At 44.3% G+C, this 14,636-nt stretch overlaps 1 protein-coding gene across 4 annotated transcripts in view; it reads right to left on the bottom strand.

Moving 5' to 3' along the window:
* The window catches only part of LOC125631933 (uncharacterized), a 61,953-nt gene that overhangs the window by 13,075 nt on the left and 34,242 nt on the right, over nt 1–14,636 (bottom strand). For all 4 annotated transcript variants that reach the window (XM_075125503.1, XM_075125506.1, XM_075125505.1 and 1 more), the window contains 3 exons: nt 13,037–13,079; nt 11,736–11,861; nt 2,255–2,384 (listed from right to left, as the gene is read on the bottom strand). In XM_075125503.1, coding sequence (XP_074981604.1) covers nt 2,255–2,384; nt 11,736–11,861; nt 13,037–13,079 — 299 coding nt within the window. The remainder of the gene's footprint in view (nt 1–2,254; nt 2,385–11,735; nt 11,862–13,036; nt 13,080–14,636) is intronic.

Below are 14,636 nucleotides of genomic sequence, written 5' to 3'. Positions count from 1 at the left end.
CTCACCGAGACTGTCCATTATCAACTCTACCTGTTGCAGGAACCAAAGGCCCATTTCCTTCACAAGCATATTTTCTCTAACAATAGTTAAGGTTTGGGACAAATTTATAATTTGATGAATCATGTTACTGGAATACAATCTGAGAGATCACTTACATATTTGCTAGTGGGAGAAAAGATCTGGAATAGAAATGTCCTGTCCTCGTTATGAAACTGATTTATGCATCTTTTTGTACAATAATGAAGTGTAATTTATAAAATAAAGGCTGAAATCTTCAATTTTAAACTCACAGGTCAATATTCTTAAATAACATCAAGCAAAAACTTTCTCAGTGCAGTACTAAAACCATACGGTTTCTAAATATATTACTGTGTAATACTGAAGCCTTTTAAGTACAGTATAATTTGATTCATATAAGAGCTTTATGAGTTAAGACAAGTTTTCTTTACATAAAATTTATGGTTATAAATTGATACAAAATAAACTTCATATGTAACTACAGAGATGCTGAGTAAATAAGGGTATGTCTATACTACCGGCCGGATCAGCGGGCAGCGATCGATCCAGCAGGGGTTGATTTATCGCGTCTAGTCTAGATGCGATAAATCGACCCCCGAGCGCTCTCCCATCAACTCTTGTACTCCAGCGAGAGGCGCAGGCAGAGTCGATGGGGGAGCAGCAGCAGTCGACTCAGCGTAGTGAAAACACCGCGGTGAATGGGTCTAAATACGTCGACTTCAGCTACGTTGTTTACGTAGCTGAAGTTGTGTAACAGATCGATTTCCCCCCAGTGTAGACCAGGCCTAAGTGTACATTTATATGGGTAAGGTTACTTAGTATCGGTACTTTTGTAGGTGAAAGCCACCTTTTGCAAGTCCTGGAACGATCAAAGCTATTGTTAGGGGACATGCAGGCATCAGCCTCAGATACGAAAGTTCCAGCCACAAATATAAGAGATCCATGACCTCAATCAGTTCCTCTCCTCCCTGAGATCTAGCATGAGTCCAAAGAAGCATGAAAGGAAGGTGTATCAGAAAAGGATAGCCTGAGGCAACGCACACTGTGAACTCCAGATAATAAACATAGCACTTAGGAATCCCTGTCATGGACTAGGCCCCCATTGTGTTATGTACGGTGTTTGTAATAGTGCTTAATATACTTGCTCTTTCACAGGATTGTCCCTGCAGAGCCACTGTAGGAGATTAGAAATCTCCAGGTAGATATTGTAAGAATCTTTAACTGAAAAGGGACTAAAGGACTGCCCTCCACAAATGAGAATCTGATTTTGCTCCAGTTTTAAGAGAACAGTATTGAATAAAGATGTGAACTGAAAGAAACAGTATAGAGTCAAGACGTGGTGACAGCTACTATGTTAATAGAATAACTTTTGAATCCTTCTGGCACCAGAGCCTTTTCATAACTGTCCTGGCTCTATTTAACAATTGCTGGGCTGAGATAATTTCCCTTGAGCTTTTCTTAAAAAGAGGTGAACAACTGGAATGATTTCCAGAAGGGTTTGGTCCTGCGTAATCATTATTGGCCCTCTCAACATGCAACTTAGTCCTACCAAGCAGCCCATAAGATTCAGGAAGACAGCCAGAATGGTAGAGATCTGGTTAGGATGGAATTTGAATACCACTCTGGATAAAAATTTAAGTTGAGGATTAAGCACTGAGTTATCTTTGTGAAAACACATAAAGGAAAGATCAGCAATCAGGGCCTCGATTTAGATCACCTTTCTGGGTGAAATGACTGCAACAAGAAAGGTGATTTCTGGAGAATGACAAGGTAGTTAACATTGAGGGATCAAATAGAGGATTCCTGGCCATAGATAACATGTTCCAATCCCACCAGCTTGATTTACAAAGTGTCAAGTATAGATACAGCAACTCTGTAAGACAAAAAGTTTTACAGAATGGTGGGGAAAAAAGCTGATGCTCCTTTAACCACAGAGTGGAAAGAACCAGTGGGGGTGTATTGGCTCTTAACCATTAGAAGTGTGTCGCCAGGGGAACGAGAGGAATTAAAGACATGGGTCTATCTTATTCTCAGCTGAAACATGATTGGTCCTATGGGTTGACAAACATGTCCTTTAACAATTAAAATGCTTTTAAATAGTTCCTGACCTCACGAGGTATGAGACTATTATAGGGTGGATTTGCAGAGGTAATTCTGTGAAAGACAAATTTGATTTAGATGCTGGTCTTGTAATTTTCTTGGAAAAGTAAAGTTTTTAAAAATAACTTAAATTTACTCAGTCTTATCGCCTTTGCTGTTTTCATCAGCTTTGTTGCTTTCATCAGCATTGTTAGCGTCTAGCTTTTCAGCTGGTTTCAGTTGTTCCTTTGGGCTTTTTTCCTGTTCATCTTGAGTATCCTTTCCATCTGAAAAAAATTAAAATAATGGGGTATATTTGTAACAGTTTTTCAAAATCTTAGGTTTTTAAAGTAGCATTTGATTGGAATGTCCTTACATTAAAATAAAACTCAAACATTAATTCACCGTTAAGCAAAAAAAGAAGTCCAAAAGTTATTGTTTTTACTTCAACAATAACTGAGCCATGTTGCACAACCTATATTTTATGGTATATGTAAATACACACTAATACATTAAGGTTTATCTTTTACCCAGGAACAAAGAAATGGAAAATATTATACATCTGCATCATGCCAGAATAAGGATTGCAGTAGAAATGATATCTTATGGAATTGTCGCATATCGTCTACCCTAGCAATGCACTAATATTCATTTTTACATTTAATTTCTAGTGTTTTTAAAGGAAAAAAGCATTGTTAAAGCATTTTTGATGTGTCTTTTATCAAGCCTATTCAGTTATTTATAAAGACCCTAAATCATCTCTTCATATTTTCTGTCTTGTCCTACACTGCCCTCTTGCCCCAAGCAGGCCACTAAATATGCAACTCCTTGAACCACTGAAATTAGAGATAGAAAAAACTTCTTGAGGTATACAGTCCCTTGTCAATGAAGGATTGTTTGCTACAGTATATTCACCAGTGCTTTGTGCCATCTAGTTTTCAATTACAAGGAATAAGGCTTCTACCACTTCCCTTTGAACACTCTTCTACAGAATAGCAGATTAGGAAGAGGTCCTGATATTCAGCCTAAGGCCTGATCCACAATAAAGAGTTAGATCGACGTAAGCTGCCTTGCCTAACTCTGTGAGCACTACACCAAAATGTTTCTCCCGATGATGTAACTTGCCCGCTACACCAACTTAACTCCACCTCCACGAAAGGCATAGCACTTAGGTCAACGTAGTTAGGATGATGCAGCGTCAATGTAGACCAGGGGTGGGCCAACTATGGTCCACGGACCGCTTCCAACCTCTCAGACGTTTTTATCAAGCCCAATCCCCCCATGGCACCACCCTCAAGATCCTCGAAACCACTCAGGGGCCACACCCATCCCAGCTACGGTGCCTCCGCCCGTAGCAGTGTCTGGCACGGCTGCCTTGGTGTCATTGCCGGCATGGACCCTAGGAGTCTCCAGTACTGGCCCTGTAGAGCACCCCCTCGCCCCATCCCATGAGTCCCCTCTCCCCTCACCTCAGTAACATCCCTTATAGAGCCCTCCCCCATGTTACACCCCCAGAGTCCCCCTTCCCCACTGGGCATTCATGGCCTGCCATACAATTTCCATACCCAGATGTGGCTCTCAGGCCAAAAAGTTTGCCCACCCCTGCTGTAGACACTGCATTACTTACATTGACTTTAGTGGCCTCCAGGAGATGTCTCATAATACCCCACTGTGATTGCTCTAGTCACTGTTTTGAACTTCGCTGCCCGGAGGCCAAGTATAAGCCCTTCCCCTTTTAAAGCCTGTGATGGGGTGCCTGCCCTGTGCTGGCTCTGAGAGGGTTTAAACCAGCCTAGGGAGGCTGAGCAGCAGGCAGCCAAAAGGAGTGGCTGCAGGGAAAACAGACAATTAGGGTGGCGGCTGGACCAGCCAGTCAGGGGCCAGATGGCCCATGTAAAAGGAAGCTGCAGAGCAGAATGAGATAGTCTGCTGCAGGGAGCCCTAGGGAGAAAACTGGCTTCCTAGAAGGCTAGAGAGAGACCAGCACCTGGGTAAGGGCAGGTGCTAACAGGAACTGGGGGAGCTAGAGAGAGCTCCTGATGAGCTGCCATGATTTATCAGCTCAAGGCCCTGGGAAGAGGGCAAGGAGCTGGAGCCAGAGGCAGGAGCAGAAGGAACTGAGGCTGCGGGGAAGTGGCCCAGGGAACAGAGACAATGAGCTGGAAGGAAGCTGCTGTTTGCAGGGTCCCTGGGCCAGGGCCCAGACTAGTGGGCCCCTGCCCCACCACCCACTAGCCACTGACGGAGCAGCCCAGCTGTGGACTGCCAAGCCGCCGCAAGGAGTGGCTGGACTCTTGTTAGAGGAGTCCCGCGGAAGGTGGGAAAACCAGATTGTGACACGGCCAGAGGGCTGTGCCACAAAGCAGACGTGGAGAGAAAGGAGCCATAACGGGTCTACAGGCAGAGGTGAGGACGGGAAAAGCACCAGCACTTGAGGGTGCACCTGCTGTAACTGAGCTTATTCCCTCCAAGTAGGAGGTGCCAGTGTGGTGAGTAAACCTGTGACAAAACCCCGTGAATTTCTGAAATTCCATTTCCTATTTGCTCAGCATGGAGAGCACACCTAGCAACTGCGCAGCTGACCATACCTGCTCCATGCTGCAGACACGCTCCTGCCTGGACTATACAGGAGGTGGTGGATCTTCTACGTCCGTGGCAAGAAGAGATTGTGCAGACACAGCTCTGATCCAGCCATAGAAATGTCAGTATCTATGAGCAGATGATTCGGGGCATGTAGGCGAGGGCTACAGGAGGGACACACAGCAGCACCACACGTGTCAAGGCAGCAATGGAGGCTATCAGTCACTCTGGGGGAGAGTTTTTGATACCGTCTCCCACAGTATTCTTGCCAGCAAGTTAAAAAAGTATGTACTGGATGAATGGACTATAAGATGGATAGAAAGCTGGCTAGATTGTTGGTCTCAACGGGTAGTGATCAACGGCTCGATGTCTAGTTGGCAGCCAGTATCAAGCGGAATGCCCCAGGGGTCAGTCCTGGGGCCAGTTTTGTTCAACATCTTTATTAATGATCTGGATGATGGGATGGATTGGACCATCAGCAAGTTTGCAGACGACACTAAATTGGGGGGAGAGGTAGATAAACTGGAGGGTAGGGATAGTGTCCAGAGTGACCTAGACAAATTAGAGGATTGGGTCAAAAGAAATCTGATGAGGTTCAACAAGGACAAGTGTAGAGTTCTGCACTTAGGACAGAAGAATCCCATGCACCGCTACAGGCTGGGGACCGACTGACTAAGCAGCAGTTCTGCAGAAAAGGATCTGGGGATTATAGTGGATGAGAAGCTGGACAGGAGTCAGCAGTGTGCCCTTGTTGCCAAGAAGGCTGTCAAGGTTCCTTCCCCACTCTGAACTCTAGGGTACAGATGTGGGGACCCACATGAAAGACCCCCTAAGCTTATTTCTACCAGCTTAGGTTAAAACTTCCCCAAGGCACAAAGTCTCTGCCCTTGGATTAGGTAAAACGCTGCCACCACCAAGTGCTTTAACAAAGAACCAGGGAAAAGGACCACTTGGAGTTCTTATTTCCCCAAAATATCCCTCCAAGACCTTACACTCCCGTTCCTGGGGAGGCTTGAGAATAAACAAGATGAGCACAAACCCCTTGGATTTTTAAGACCCAAAAAACCCAGTCAGATTCTTAAAAATCAGAACTTTATTAGAAGAACAAAAACACTAGATAAGAGAACAACTCTGTAAGATCAGAATGGAAGATAATCTTACAGGCAGTCAGATTCAAAACATAGAGAATCCCTCTAGGCAAAACCTTAAGTTACAAAAAGACACAAAAACAGGAATACACATTTCATCCAGCACAGCGAATTTACAAGCCAAAAAACAAAGAAAACCAAAAGGCATTTTCTAGCTAGATAACTTACTAATTTTACAGGCGTTGGAGAGCTTGCATCCTTGATCTGTTCCCGGCAAAGGTATCACACAGACAGACAAAAACCTTTTCCCCCACCTCCAGATTTGAAAGTATCTTGTCCCCTCATTGCTCATTTTGGGTCAGGTGCCAGCGAGGTTACCGTAGCTTCTTAACCCTTTACAGGTGAAAGGATTTTGCCTCTGGCCAGGAGGGATTTTATAGCACTGTATACAGAAAGGTGGTTATCATTCCCTTTATATTTATGACAAAGGCTAATGGCACATTGAGCTGCATTAGTAGGAGCATTGCCAGTGGATTGAGGGAAGTGATTGTTCCCCTCTATTCGGCACTGGTAAGGCCACAACTGGAGTATTGCGCCCAGTTTTGGGCCCCCCACTACAGAAAGGATGTGGACAAATTGGAGAGAGTCCAGCAGAGGGCAACAAAAATGATTCGGGGTCTGGGGCACATGACTTACGAGGATAGACTGAGGGAACTGGGCTTGTTTAGTCTGCAGAAGAGAAGAGTGTGTGTGTGTGTGGGGGGGGGGGGGGTTGATAGCAGTCTTCACCTAGCTGAAGGGGGGTTCCAAAGAGGATGGAACTCTGCTGTTCTCAGTGGTGGCAGATGACAGAACAAGGAGCAATGGTCTCAAGTTGCAGTAGACTGGATAGTGGAGGGTGGTGAAGCACTGGAATGGGTTACCTGGGGAGGTGGTGGAATCTCCATCCTTAGAGGTTTTTAAGGCACAGCTTGACAAAGCCCTGGCTGGGATGATTTAGTTGGTGTTGGTCCTGCTTTGAGCAGGGGGTTGGACTAGATGACCCCCTAAGCTCTCTTCCAACCCTAATCTTCTATGATAAGAGCCGCAGACATGCCACTTTTTCAAAGAGCTGCATGCCATCCTCGTCCGAGACCCACCACCACTGCCATGAGCCCCACGACTATTTCGAGAGAGCTGGATTCACAGGCCCTCAAAGTCAACAGCAAGGAAGAGGTGTTAGACAAGGAAGAGGAGAAGTATGGGGCACAGGCGACCGGGGATCCAGTGGCACAGTGAACCAGGATATGTTTTTGACTCCAGAGCAGTCGAGTCAGCCCCCACAGTCCAGCATAAGTGAGCCTGATGCAGGGGAAGGAACTTCTGATAAGTATGCAATTTGCTTTGATATTGCAGGGACACATCTGTTCATTTACTCTTTTTCAACCATTTAATCTTTTTAATCAGGAAGAAGTAGTGAAATAACCAATAGAGGTAGAGTCTGCTTCTCATTCCCCTGTACAGTTAGGCCGGGGGGGGGGAGAGGGACTACCGATGGTTATGTGCATCAGGCTGTCCTGGGAATCCTCCATAGAGATCTGAAGGGAACTTTCGTGATGGCAGTATGCAATCCCCTGCCGAAGGTTTCTGGGGAGGGCCGCCTTATCTCTTCCTCTGCAGTAGGACACTGTCCCACACCACTCAGCAGCCACCATTGCAACACACAAGCTAGCAGCATACAGACCCGGTCTGCAGCCGGACGCGTGCAGAAGCTGTTCCCTTTCAGCCTCTGTTACCCTCAGGAGTGAGATATCAGCTAAAATCACCACCGCCTGTAGAAAACAGTGCCAGTTTGCAGTTCCGGGAGATCCCACAAACCTCCGGTGCTTTGGATACTGAGCACAAAACAGAGGATCACCCTTGCTGACACAATGGACAGGGATAGAGCGGAGAGGAGAAAAGCACAGGAAAAGGAGAGAGATGTGCAGCAAGACATGCTAGCACTTCTCAAGAGGCAAACAGACATGCTGGAGACTCTTGTTGATCTTCAGGTTCAACACACTGTGCTCGCTTCTCTCTGCAGTCCACAGAGAACTGCATTCTTGGACGTCCCTGCATCATCCCCCCCCCCCCCCCCAAATTTCAAATGGCATCCAGGGCTGCTGCACTACCTAGAGGTACCCTCTACACCCCAGAGGAAAGTACAGACCATCACAGCCACACATACACTGACCTGTGAGAGAGACAACTGATACGTGTGTTTGTGAAATGGAAATGACTGTTCTTTCCCCCGTATTTATAAAGTTTCATTCAGTTATAAATATGTCTTTTTGCATAGGTTTGGAATAAAAGTCTACTTATGGAAACTTAATTCAGCTTTATAAATTCACAACATATGCTGGCTGGGTCTGACATCATTCTGAGATAATAGCAATAGGTGCATTTACAATGTTCTATTACTACAAACACAGCACTCATTACAAGATTCACACTGGGCTGCAAAAAAAGCAATGCCAGGCAGAACACACTACACCACCACACATTATTGTGGCTCACTATTAAAATGGTCCTTCAAAGCCTCCCTGAGCCATACAGTTCCCCACTGAGCTTTTCTTATAGCCCTGGTATCTGGCTGCTCAAAATCAGCAGAGAGCATACTGCAGAAATTTTTTCACCTTTGCTGCACTGATATTCTGAAGCACACACCAGGCAGCTATAATCACTTGGCTATTTTTTTCACTGAAGTCTACTCTCTTGAGTAGACAGCGCTAGTGACCTTTCAAATGGCCAGAGGCACATTCAACTGTCATTCTGCACGGCTCGGCCTGTAGTTGAAGAGCTCCTTGCTGCTGTCCAGTTGGCCTGTGACCTCTTCATCAGCCATGGGAGTAAGGGGTAGGCTGGGTTTCCCAGGATCACTGTTGGCATTTCAATATCCCCAATGGTGACCCTGTGGTCTGGAAAGGAAGTCTGTTTGCAGCTTTCGTAACAGGGCTGTGTTCTTAAACGTGTGTCATACACCTTCCCCGACTAACCTGTGTTGATGTTGATAAAATGTCCCTGGTGATCCACCAGTGTTTGCAATACCATAGAAAAGTAGCCCTTTCTGTTGATGTACTCTGTGTCAGGTGCCAAAATAGGGATATGCATGCCATCTACTACCCCATCACAGTTTGGGATCCCCACTGCTGCAAAACCATCCACTCTGTCCTGCACATTGCTCAGAGTCACAGTCCTTCATAGCAGGATGCGATTAATGACCCTGCACACTTGCATCACAGCAACCCCCACGGTGGATTTCCCACCTCCAAATTGATTCCTGACTGATCGGTAGAAATCTGGCATTGAAAGCTTCCACACAGTGATTGCCACTCGCTTCTCCACTGGCATTGTAGTTCTCATTTTGGTGTTGCTGCGCCAGAGGAATTGGACAAGTGCCACAAACACTTCCAGGAATGTGGCCTCACACATCCATAAGTTCTGTAGCCACTGCTCATCATCCCATTCCTGCATAACAATTCTATCTTACCAGTCAATGTTTGTTTCTCAGGCCCAGAACTGGCACTCCACCATCTGCAGCTGCTCCACGAATGCCAACAATAACTGTGAATTGTTTCTATGTCCAACAGCAAGGCAGCCTCCAAGGAATTATCTTGTTCTGCCTAGCTTCTCTGGCAGCTCTGCAAATACTACAGGATCAGGTGCATTGTGCTTGCAATACTCATCACAACAGTGCAGAGCTATGCAGGATCCATGCTTCACATAGAGATGGCGGACACATGGGTTTACGGGACTTTTGAAAAAAGGTGTGAAACATTATGGGATGCAGATAAAATTATGGGATGGAGAAACCTGCATCATGGGACACTGAAATCATGTTCCCAATCACCCCTGTGTGACTTGTTTGCCCCCATGAGGAATTGCAAACCCTGCCCAAAACACCCCGCACTAGATGGTGGCAAGTTGCACAGTGGGTCAGCTACCCATGGTGCACTGCTCTCAGCCTCAATGCAAGGGCTGCTAGTGAGGACGTGCACCACCGACAAAAGGAGCGTAGCATGGACATGCAAAAGCAATTTAATTACTGTGACGGTGGTACGTCAACATGACTTAGGTCAACTTAATTTTGTAGTGTAGACTTACCCTAAGTTTCTTTTTCTTAATTTCATCCATTTACTCAGTCATAACTCCTTGAATCGAATAATTCTTACAAGTCTAGCTTGTAAAAGTGGGTAGAAGTATGGAGAGAACAACACATGGCTGTTCTAAGTATTTTTTCATATGAAGCTGTGATGGGGTGTCCACCCACACAGCATTAGAAGGGGTTAAGATGGCCATGCAAGCCAATTAATTCCACAGGCTTCACCTGGAGGAGGAGAAAGGGAACTAACTGAGAGCAGGCTCAGCTATGCAGGAACAGGCGGGGCCTGTATAAAGCCAGGTAGCTGGCAACAGACAGGGGCTGCTGGGAAAGGCTGCAGGAAGGCAGGCAGCAGTCACTTCCTGGGAAGATGAAGGAGAGTTTTGGAGTTGGTACACCCAGAGGGAGAAGGGGTACCAGGTGTGGTCGGAAGCAGTCCAGGGAAGGAGCAGTGAGGGCTGAGAGAGGAAGGCCCAGAACTACTGAGCTGAGGGTTCCTGGACTGGAACTTGGAGTATAGGGCAGACCAGGTTCCCCTACCAGCCACTGAGGGAATGGCACCATGGCGAGAGGGAAGACTTCTTAGTATTGCTAGGGAGAAAAGACTTTGCTACCCCAGAAAGGGAGAACACTGTGTGATCCAGCCGCAGGGCTAGAGTCACGAAGAGAACACTGCAGTTCCTGGGACAAGAGAAGCTACAGACCTGTGAGAGAGACAGAACGACAGCGTGCAAGCCACGACAGCGTGGAAGGGGGCATCAACATCAAGAGCTAATCCCCAGAGTGACCAAGAGGAGGCACCAGACTAGCGGTGAGTGGTGCAATCTGTGACAGAAGCATAGAACTTTTCCACCCATCACAGTTGCCATGGCATCACATTATTGTCACTGCAACAGTACTTGGATCTCTAAAATATACTTTGACAACTTTAGCATAGAATTAAATCCATGTCAAGAAAGTCCTTCCTGCAACTGACTGACTGCTTTGATGGTCAATTTTCCTTTTGTGTGGAAAGGACCTAGCAATGACAGCTTGTTTTCTGTCCCAGAGAGTAGGAGGCTGGCTACAGTCTTCCTCCTTGTTCACATAGGCAGCAGTTGAGATACTGTCCACCATCACCAATATGTTCTTGTCATGTGCTGATAGGGTGAGCTCCCTGAAGGCATTCTGTACTGTACTGAGCTCCAGCCAATTTACGCTGTGCCCTCTGTGCCTCTTCACTTCCCCAGTCCTTAAATTGCTGAGATATTTTCCAATCTATTTAGTTTTCCACACAACAAACCCACCAAACTCATAAATATGCTGAAAGTACCTAAAGAAGCTATATATAGGCTTGGTGGAATTCAATTTTTTAAAAAAAATAAGTGACAGCTATCAATATTCATTTTTAAGCATTTTTTTTTCATTTTTATAGATTTAAATGTTCAAAGTTGCATAACATTATGGGTTTTAAGCATTTTTTATTGCTAATTAAATTTTCATAATTGTGGCAATTATGGGATGTCAGAAAATATTTACTGACAGATGCTGAGATTCATATAGTTAGAGTTTTATAACCATTAAAACACAAATTGGCAAACATCACACGTCAAAGCATACGAAATAAAAATCCTTAAATCAAACAAGTTTTCAAGTAACATTTTTCTTACTTTGTCTATCTGTAAATTTCAACTTTTATAAATCGAAATATTTTTTATCAGTTTGTGTATGTGGTGAAATCAACATTCACTGACATTTATCAAAAATCTAATCCTTCCAAGCCAAGCTATATATCCCATAGGTGGTATGAATTTACAAAGGTTAACACTGCATTATAAAGTTATTTTTTAAAACATGTTTAAATCTCTGACCTTGAGAAGGTAGACTTTGAGTAGAAACTGTGATCTGTTTATCCTTATCAACATCACTTTCTGCCTTTCCTTCATTGCTAGCTGAAGCATACACACGTTGAACCTTAGCTTTTGAATGGTAGCCATCTGTAAGGTAGTCAAGAAAAACATGCCTGAAATGCACTTAGATTAACATTTTCTGTTTATTGGGGAAGGTTCAAAGTTGCTCATTTGTAAGCATCTAAAGCTACATTTAAAGTGTTTCAGCTAAATAAATTTCTTGCTTTGTTACACAACTTATTTTTACATACTTAATATTAATAAATTGCTAAACATTCTTATTTATACCACTGTATAGTTTGTGTAATCTGTAAATTCAGTACAAAAAAACCCCCTTATCAAGTTAACAGAATTCCTTGTGCATTTAAAAATTCAATAGTTTCAACCAAGCAACCCTGTATGTAATCTTTGGTTGGAATCTAGGCTGATGATATTTTGGTTTCTGCTGAATCATCTACACAAAATGGACAAACACACTAACCAAAAACTCACAGACCTCAAGAGACTAGAAACCCAAAACAGTGGTTCCCAAACTGTTGTCTGTGGCCAATCAATTTGTGGCCAAACCGTTGTCTGTAGCCAATTACATTTACTGGTAATATGAAGAGCTGAGAGGCCACATGGTGCTGGCTCTCCTCATAGTCTCCACTTGTTAAATTGCAGTAAAAGACAGATGCTTATATGGCATAATAAGTGTAATTGCTGAAGTTGCTCCAAGGATTTTTTTGCAAATTCAGTAAGGAAGGAAGGTAGTCCATGTTATCATTATCGGACAAGAGGTAATCCATGAGACTGTTAAGTAGTAGTTCACACTATGAAAAAGCTTGAGAGCCCTTGATCTAGACTGACATTAATCCAGTTTATCTGGATTTCCAGTGGATAACTTTTTCTTCAATAGGCTGAAAGTGACTATTAGGTCCCCTATATACAACTGCTCTTTTTGCTCAACTACTCTAAGGTCTGGTCTCCACACAAACTTGCATCAAAATAACTAAACTGGTTTTAATTCAAACCTTTTGTTATTTCTGTACAAGTCTGTGTGTGAACACTTATTTTGGAACAACAGTGTCCTATTTCAATTTTGCTTATGTCAGTTTTTCACTCAGCATCTCGCAAGTCTAGACATGTAGCAAACAACAGTAACACATTCCAAACTACCAAACAACTCTTGCAGTGCATGCTCAGGCAAAACTCCCTTTGAAGTCAATAGACCTTGCACCCAAGTCAAGATTGAAGGATTTAAACATACAGAGAACACTTACATTCTTGCCATTTTCTCTTCATAACAGGAGGATCCGTTACAACCTAAACATAAAGCCCATTTATGTTAGCAAAACCTTTTAAACACACATTTGGTTAAACATCTAACTAACCAACCTAATTAAAATATTTATTTTTAAAGAGACGTTGTCAGTGCATTTACCATCCCTGACAGCAGAGCCAAACTGAAGTCCAGCTCTCAGGATACCAGTTATGTATTTCCCATTGCAATACATACATGCTGGAGGTAGGAAAACTAGGGAAAGCGGATGCAGATATTAGACTCACAGTAAACAAACCAGTGGATTTATTGGTTAGTCTCTAAGGTGCCACTAGTACTCCTTTTCTTTTTGCGAATACAGACTAACACGGCTGCTACTCTGAAACCAGTGGATTTAAGTGATTCGTGCACCTGCTTTGTTTTTTAAAACTTATTTCCTACAACAACAAGGTGCAGGAACAGCAGAGAATCTTAAAGGAGACAGACATCTCCCACAAAATAAAGACTTACTTACTGCTATGCTCAAACAAATGAAGGTTACCTACTTGTAACCAGGTTTCAGAGTAACAGCTGTGTTAGTCTGTATTCGCAAAAAGAAAAGGAGTACTTGTGGCACCTTAGAGACTAACCAATTTATTTGAGCATGAGCTTTCGTGAGCTACAGCTCACTTAATCGGATGCATACTGTGGAAACTGCAGAAGACATTATATACACAGAGACCATGAAACAATACCTCCTCCCACCCCACTCTCCTGCTGGTAATAGCTTATCTAAAGTGATCATCAAGTTGGGCCATTTCCAGCACAAATCCAGGTTTTCTCACCCCCCCCCCACCCCCATACACACACAAACTCACTCTCCTGCTGGTAATAGCTCATCCAAAGTGACCACTCTCCCTACAATGTGCATGATAATCAAGGTGGGCCATTTCCAGCACAAATCCAAGTTTAATCAGAACGTCGGGGGGGGGGGGGGGATAGAAAAAAACAAGGGGAAATAGGCTACCTTGCATAATGACGTCATTATGCAAGGTAGCCTATTTCCCCTTGTTTTTTACTATCCCCCTCCCCCGACGTTCTGGTTAAACTTGGATTTATGCTGGAAATGGCCCACCTTGATTATCATGCACATTGTAAGGAGAGTGGTCAGTTTGGATGAGCTATTGCCAGCAGGAGAGTGAGTTTGTGTGTGTGTGGGGGGGGGGGGGTGTGAGAAAACCTGGATTTGTGCTGGAAATGGCCCACCTTGATTATCATGCACATTGTAGGGAGAGTGGTCACTTTGGATGAGCTATTACCAGCAGGAGAGTGAGTTTGTGTGTGTATGGGGGTGGGGGGGTGAGAAAACCTGGATTTGTGCTGGAAATGGCCCACCTTGATTATCATACCCATTTTAAAGAGAGTGGTCACTTTGGATGGGCTATTACCAGCAGGAGAGTGAGTTTGGGGGGGGGGGGGGGGGGGGGGGGGGGGGGGAGGAAAACCTGGATTTGTGCTGGAAATGGCCCACTTGATGATCACTTTAGATAAGCTATTACCAGCAGGAGAGTGGGGTGGGAGGAGGTATTGTTTCATGGTCTCTGTGTATATAATGTCTTCTG

Source organism: Caretta caretta, chromosome 2 (genome assembly GCF_965140235.1).
Source record: "Caretta caretta isolate rCarCar2 chromosome 2, rCarCar1.hap1, whole genome shotgun sequence".
Classification (NCBI taxonomy): domain Eukaryota; kingdom Metazoa; phylum Chordata; order Testudines; family Cheloniidae; genus Caretta; species Caretta caretta.
Note: the sequence above shows the minus strand (reverse complement) of the source record. Positions and strands in the feature narration are given on the sequence as shown.